The sequence below is a fragment of the Panthera pardus genome, unplaced genomic scaffold (genome assembly GCF_024362965.1).
Source record: "Panthera pardus isolate Hobbes unplaced genomic scaffold, ASM2436296v1 HiC_scaffold_1, whole genome shotgun sequence".
Taxonomy (NCBI): Eukaryota; Metazoa; Chordata; class Mammalia; order Carnivora; family Felidae; genus Panthera; species Panthera pardus.
This window is the reverse complement of record NW_026526654.1, coordinates 6358175-6366345: the sequence shown is the minus strand read 5'-3', so window position 1 is coordinate 6366345 and position 8171 is coordinate 6358175. Positions and strand designations below refer to the sequence as shown.

At 34.6% G+C, this 8171-nt stretch overlaps 1 protein-coding gene across 1 annotated transcript; it reads right to left on the bottom strand.

The window, feature by feature from the left end:
* Positions 1-6870: 6870 nt before the first annotated feature.
* Positions 6871-7830, bottom strand: LOC109257142 (olfactory receptor 2G6-like). Its single transcript, XM_019433105.2, has one exon. The coding sequence runs from the start codon at positions 7828-7830 to the stop codon at positions 6871-6873; it is 960 nt and encodes a 319-aa protein (XP_019288650.2).
* Positions 7831-8171: the final 341 nt, after the last annotated feature.

Genomic DNA, 8171 nt, shown 5'->3' with positions numbered 1-8171 from the left:
GCCTGTCAATAGATGCAGAAACAGTAGTTGACAAAATACAGCATCCTTTCTTAATAAAAACCCTCAAGAAATGGGGATAGAAGGAACATAACTTAACATCATAAAAGACATAAATTATATGCCCACAGCTAATATCATCCTCAATGGAAAAAAACTGAGAGCTTTCCCCCTGAGATCAGAAACATGGCAGGGATGTCTATTCTCCCCACTGTTGTTTCATATAGTGTTGGTAGTCCTAGCCTCAGAAAACAGAAAACAAAATGAAATAAAAGACATCCAAATTGGCAAAGAAGAAGTCAGTCTTTCACTTTTCAGAGATTGCATGATCCTCTGCATGGCAAACCTGAAAGACTCCACCACAAAGCTTCTAGAACTGACACATGAATTCAGCAAAGTCTCAGGATACAAAATCAAGGTATAGAAATTGGTTGCATATATTTACACCAATAATGATGCAACAGAAAGAGAAGTCAAGAAATTGACCCCATTTACAATTGCACCAAAACCATAAAATACCTACGAATAAACCTAACCAAAGATGTAAAAGATCTGTATGCTGAAAACTATAGAAAGCCTATGAAGGAAGTTGAACAAGACACAAGGAAATGGAAAAACCTTCCATGCTCATTGAGTGGAAGAATAAATATTGTTAAAATGTCAATACTACCCAAAGCAATCTACACATTCCATGCAATACCAATCAAAATTGCACTGGCATTCTTCTTAAAGCTGGAACAAACCATCCTAAAATTTGTGTGAAACCACAAAAGACCCTGAATAGCAAAACTAATATTGAAAACGAAAATCAAAGCAGGAGGCATCACAATCCCAGACTGTAGCCTCTACTGCAAAGCTGTAGTCATCAATACAGTATGGTATTGGCACAAAAACAGACACATAGACCAATTGGATAGAATAGAAAACCCAGAATTTGACCCACAAATGTATGACCAATTAATCTTTGAAAAAGCAAGAAAGAGTATCCAATGTAAAAAAGATAGTCTCTTTAGCAAATGGTGCTGGGATAACTGGACAGCAACATGTAGAAGAATGAAATAAGAACACTTTCTTACACCATAGACAAAAATAAATTCAAAATGGATGAAAGATCTAAATGTGATACAGGAAACCATCAAAACCCTAGAGGAGAAAACAGGCAACAACCTCTTTGACCTCAGCCACAGCAAATTCTTGCCCATCATGTCTCTAAAGGCAAGGGAATTAAAAACAAAAATGAACTAGTGGGACCTCATCAGGATAAAAATCCTCTGCACTGCCAAGGAAACAATCAACAAAACTAAAGGCAACAGACAGAATGGGAAAAGATATTTACAAATGACATATCGGATAAAGGGTTAGTATCCAAAATCTATAAATAACTCACCAAACTCAACACCCAAAAACAAATAATCCAATGAAGAATGGGAAGAATACATGAATAGACACTTTTCCAAAGAAGACATCCAGATAGCCAACAGACACATGAAAAGATGGTCAAAGTCGCTCATCATCAAGGAAATACAAATCAACACCACACTGAGATACCACCTCACAATGGTCAGAGTGGCTAAAATTAACAACTCAGGAAACAATAGATGCTGGAGTGGATTTGGAGAAATGGAACCCTCTTGCTCTGTTGGTGGGAATGTAAACGGGTGCAGCCTCGCTGGAAAACAGTGTGAAGGTTCCTCAAAAAATTACAAATAGAACTACCCTATTACCCATCAATAATAGTGCAAGTAATTTATCCAAAGGATACAGGAGTGCTGAATCATAGAGGCACACGTACCCCAATGTTTATAGTAGTGCTTTCAACAATAACCAATTATGGAAAAAGTGTAAATGTCCATCAACTGATGAATGGATAAAGATGTGGTTTATATATACAATAGAATTCTACTTGGCAATGAAAGAGAATGAAATCCTGTCACTTGCAGCAATGTGGATGGAACTGGAGGGTATTATGCTAAGTGAAATAAGTCAGTCAGAGAAAGAGACATATCATATGTTTTTACTCATATGTGGAACTTGAGAAACTTAACAGAAGACCATGGGGGAAGGGAAGAGGAAAAAATAGTTACAGAGAAGGAGGGAAACAAACCATAAGAGACTCTTGAATACAGACAGCAAACTGAGGGTTGATGGTGGGGTGGATCAAGGGAGAAGGAAAATGGGTGATGGGCATTGAGGAGGGCACTTGTTGGGATGAGCACTGGGTGTTGTATGTAAGCGATGAATCATGGCAATCTACCCCCAAAACCAAGAGTACACTGTATACACTGAATGTTAGCAAACTTGACAAATTATATTTAAAAAAATTTGAGATGATTTTCTTTATCAGTCTGAAGTCACTTGCATATGCTATTACATAACTAAATATAGTTGAATGAGATTGAAAACTTGAAGCTATGTTGACACAGTATAAAATAAATTATAAATTGAGGTTTTTGTACTTGAGAATATGTTAGAAGATATGAAAGTGTCTCAGGCATATAATCATGATTAACATTAAGTATACAAAAGACAATAGGACATTTTATTAATTGTTCTATGAAAGTTTTATAGAATATATAAAAAATCTAACAGGATTTACATACATATCAAAACCAATATCCATATGAAATACCTTGTTAGCTAGGAACACAAACATATTTATTTAAAGTATACACACATCACATATGTAAAGACACATCACATATGAAAAGAAATAGAAGTATAAAAGCATAATATAAAAGTTACAACATGGTATCTTCAAAAATTATGAAAATTTGTTTCTCTTGCAATAAAAAATGTGGTAAAATTTGATATTTCTATGTAATAGAAATCAATTTTTATACATGAGATTTCAAAGAATAAAGAATCTGCTTTGTGAGACTCCCCGTATCATAAATAGGAAAGACTAACTTTTATTTGCTGAACATTACTGTGATTTATTTTCTTTATTTTTCATTGTTGGAATTGAATAACTTTTCTTGGCACATATGTAGAATAAGAGTCATTATCTTCAGCTCCTCTAGAAAAATTCCTGAATCAACCTCTTTGTAATTCCTGTATTAGTGATCAGAGTCAATGAACTTAAAAATTCAAAGCCTTTCCATTTCTTTTACTTACCATTTGGGCTAGGTTTTGTGGTATGGATTCCCTCAATTTTTATTTTCTTTTTTTTTTTAAATTTTTTTTTCAACGTTTTTTATTTATTTTTGGGACAGAGAGAGACAGAGCATGAACGGGGGAGGGGCAGAGAGAGAAGGAGACACAGAATCGGAAACAGGCTCCAGGCTCCGAGCCATCAGCCCAGAGCCCGACGCGGGGCTCGAACTCACAGACCGCGAGATCGTGACCTGGCTGAAGTCGGACGCCCAACCGACTGCGCCACCCAGGCGCCCCAATTTTTATTTTCTAAGATATTCTATATGTTTTTTCTTTGTCTTGAATTTTTCAATATTTCTGACAAAAGGTATCATTTTCTTGTGTTCTTATTATTTAAAAAAACACATTTCTGTCCTTTTATGGTTTTTGGAGGAGTGGTATAACCATACGTACATTACCCCATTTTCATTGTATAGTTTCAAATTACAATATTGAACGACTATATAGATAGGCAAGACTGCCATTTTCTTGTGAGAATAACATGGAAAATTAATTAATTTTTCAATTCACTAATTAATTAAATTGAAAGAGTGAGAGAGAGTTCACATCAGCAGGGGATGGTTCAGGAGAGAGGGAGAGAGAGAATTCCAAGCAGGCTCCACAAAGTCTGTGAAGCCCAACAGGGGGCTTGATCTCATGAACTGTGAACTCATAACCCAAGCCCAAATCAATAGCTGGGCACTTAACAGACTAAGCCACCACTCCTGGAAAATGATTTTAGAAAGCTAATTGATGGTATGTGTAAATTTAGTTATGTATCCCTGTTTTTGGTTTACCTATTGTATTTCTAAAAATGTTATTTTATAAATATATAATAGTAAACATAGTCTAAAATTGTGCAAGTATGTGAGACACCTGGGAGGTCAGTCGGTTAAGACTCCAATTTTGGTTCAGGTTTGTGAGTTCCAGCCCCGTACAGCGCTCTGTGCTGATAGCTTGGAACCCAGAGTCTGGAGCTTCACATTCTGTGTCTCCCTCACTCTTTGTCCTTCCCCTGCTTGAGCTCTGTCACTCTCTCAAAAATAAATAAACATTAAAAAATATTTTAAAACCATAAATAAATAAACTTGTGCAAGTATGCTAAATGCAAGTATTAATTAAAGAAAAAATGCACACCTTCCTATTGTAAGGAAAATATTTAATAAATTGTGGATATTCGATTGTAAGGAAAACATTTAATAAATTGTGGATATTCGATAACAATTAAAAAGCTCACAATACTATAAAAACAATGATATGGAATTGTACGTGTAATATGATAGCAAAAGCAATATATGCATATTGTCATAGGAAAACTTGGCATTAAATTAAAAAAATAGTAACTAGATTTTTTCAAATGTGTTTTCATTTTCATTGAGTCCTTTTAGTAAACGTGCTTTCCATGTGCTTGTTTTTCCTCCTATACTATTTCCTGGTTTATTTTTGCAGGATTTGTCTTTTATATCTTGTATAGTATAGTATATTTATCCTCTTTATTTTAATATATCTATACTCTTCTTGTCAACTTTGTTAGCAATAATTTGTTGTGTATAGTAGTAATTTAATTTTTAATGGAAATTATTATCCAAATACCCTTAAGGATGTTTTAAACTTATCTTTGCCTTTTTGTTAGTATTTCTTTGGAAATTTTGTGTTTCTTTATTTAAATCAGGTTTTCTTTTAATTTTTTTTCTGTTTGTTTTATTAAATATAATCTTTTCTGTGTCATGGATTCCAATTTCATTTAAATAGATTTAACATTATAACTCGTGTATTTCTTTCCTATGTTATGTTTTTATGGGTATAAAGAAGTAACGCTTGTGTAAATGTGAGTTTCCCTGTATAAATTCTTCTCATCTTGCATACTATAAATGAAAGCTTGTGTTCCTTAACATGTCCCATTATGTTTCCAACTTGTCCTCCAATTAGTGAGTGTGTTATACATATGTGAAAATTCTGGGAGGCAAATTAAACCAGTCTTTTATTCCTCTTCTTTCTCGTAAATTAAAAATGCATTTATGCAGTTGCTATCAAGATGTTTAAGGGGTATAAATTGCACAAGGTATTTTTGGAGAGGTATTACTAACTTTTCAGAATATTTTCCTGATGTTTTTTCTTTCTTATTTTTTGTTCTCAAGGTAGTCTTTGGCAGTAAAGACAGGTTTAAAATTTCTCTTTAGCTCTTGTAGACTGAAAACAATATTCTGACACAAAGATGAATTTTAAATGAAACTCAATTTTATTTTTTTCTTATAAGTTTAAATATAAATTTTAAAGACAATTAATAAAAGGGGGTGCCTTGTGACTCAGTTGGTTGAGGGTCTCACTCTTGTTTTCAGCTCAGGTCATGATCCCAGGGTCATGAGATCAAACCTTATGTCAGGCTCCATGCTGAGTGTGTAGCCTGCTTAAGATTCTGTCCCTCCCTCTAACTCTCTCCCCTGCTCACTCTCTCTCTTTAAAAAAAAAAAAATAATAATAAAATAAAATAAATAAAATAATAAAATAAAAGTAATAAGTTTAAATCACATGAAAGCCCACACAGATTCTGTATTAATTATACTTTTTTTGTTTTTGCTGATGTTTTAGTGGTTATTTTTTCCTTGTGGTTGTCATAATAAAAAATGAAAGTAAAAGTAAGACTGTAGATTAAATCAATTTTTCTATGCCTGCACATTTCTGTTAAAATGCTTGTAATTTACAAATCGATGAATTTCACTCTCTTTGGACAGAGGTATAAAGAATGATACACACTTTCTTTCACTTTCTCTCAATTTCTAAATCCTTTAAAGAGAAGGGGAATAAATATAAATAATACATGAATTGATCAACTTAATACAAGCTTACTCATTTCATTACTTTAATAATAAAGTCATAATATACATTACAAATTAATCAATGTATTACAATTCTGAATTATTTTTATGTTTTCATAATATAAATAAGCCAATATAATGAAATTTGTCCATTCTCTGGATTAAACTAGTGGAGAAATGGTTGTATATTATATATTACTTTTAAGTTATTTATACATATAATATGTACATGTAACATATATATAAAGTGTTTATATGTACACAATATGTGTGAAAATGTAGAAATAAAGTGTTTTATATATTTTTTTAAGTTAATTTATTTATTTATTTTGAGAGAAAGAGAGAGAGAACACAAGCAGAGGCGGGGCAGAGAGGGAGGGAGAAAATTCCAAGCAGGCTCCACACTGTCAGCACAGAGCCTGATGTATGGCTTGATCTCACGAATCGAGAGATCATTACCTGAGCTGAAATCAAGAGTCAGACTCTTAACTGACTGAGACACCCAGGCACCCCAATTATATTTTATGTTTTATGGGAATATATATTATGACACAATTAATTTTTCAGAAAGGGTGAGATTAATTATATTTCAAGAAAGCTGAGAAGCGCAGGTAACATTTCAGTTAAGTCTTTAGAAAGAAGTAGCGGTTTACCAGATAAACATGTACTCCAGAGTGAAATAATTTATGCATGAAAGTTGATGGTATGGCTAAAGAAGAGCAAAGATCTTTCTGTAGCTAGAGCATAGGATCTTGGATTTGTGCAAGGTTTGGGAAGATAAAACACTACTGTGACTGGACTTATATTAGCTTCTCATAGAATTTTGTGTCTTTTGCTACTTCTCATGGAATTGTTAAAAAAAAAGAAAAGAAAAAAAACAGCACTTAGAACAAATTATCCATGAGCTAAGTGTAGCAAATTTATGTTATACATACAAGTCATATATTTTCTGAGTAAGACCATTTCTCATTACCAGTGTTCTCCAGGCCCCTTTCACATCTTTGTTTCTCAGAGTATAGATAATGGGGTTTAAGACTGGGGTGACTATGGTGTAGAAAAGAGAGACAAACTTACCCTGTTTTTTTGACCTACTTTTGGCTGGCTGAAGGTACATAAAGATGATGGTGCCATAGAAAATGATGACCACAATCAGGTGGGATGAACAAGTCCCAAAAACCTTCCAGCGCCCTGCTGCTGATTTTATCCTCAGCACAGCTTTTGTTATAAAGCCATAGGAGACTAAGATGAGTGACACTGGGACAACTAGAAAAATCACACTAGCCACAAAGAGTTCTACTTCATTGAAAGTTGTGTCCACACAGGCCAGTTTGATGAGCACAGGAACCTCACAGAAAATGTGGTCCAGTTTGCGATGTCCACAAAGGGGTAGCTGCACAGTAAGGGAACACTGGATTAAGGAGGTGATCAGTCCACTGAGCCATGCTATGCTGGCAAGGGATGCACAGAGCTGAGGATGCATAATGGTTGTATATTGCAGAGGCTGGCAGACAGCAGCATAACGATCATAAGCCATGACTGCCAGGAGAATACATTCAGAGGAACCCAACCCCATGGCCACATACAGCTGGGCCACGCATCCATCATAGCTCACACTTTTCTCTTTCTTATTCATGGTAACTAGCAACTGTGGGGCAACACTGGTGGTAAAGCAGATGTCCACACAAGACAGATTGCTGAGGAAAAAGTACATTGGCGTGTGGAGTTTGGGGACTAAACAAGATACTAAAATAATGGTAGTGTTCCCCAGAATGTTAAAGATGTACAAAAGCAAAATTATGATGAAAAGGATCCTTTCAAGCCAGGGTTCATCTGCAAATCCCAGGAGAAGAAAACCTTTTTCAGAGCTGTTGCTGCTTTCCTCCATCGTCCTGCAGATGTCAATTTATAGAAGGATTAATATTCTGGAGAAAGAAGATAGTAAGATGAACATTGGTAAACTGTGGTGTTTCTTATATGATTGTCCTCCTTTTACAGCATTCAGCCATATTGTAAAACCTGATCGCATTTTTCTCAATGTCTATTCTTCAACAGAAAAATGTCTCTTCCTTCTGTTTTCTTGAGCACATTTCACTCTTTCAAATGGAGCAACACCAATTCAAACACTATCACAATGCTCTCTCTTGTTTACATCCATAATCCAAGAGAATGGTATCTGCCCCTCATTCTTCTTCTCGCCCAGAGGTCTTTGTAAACTTACGATGTTTA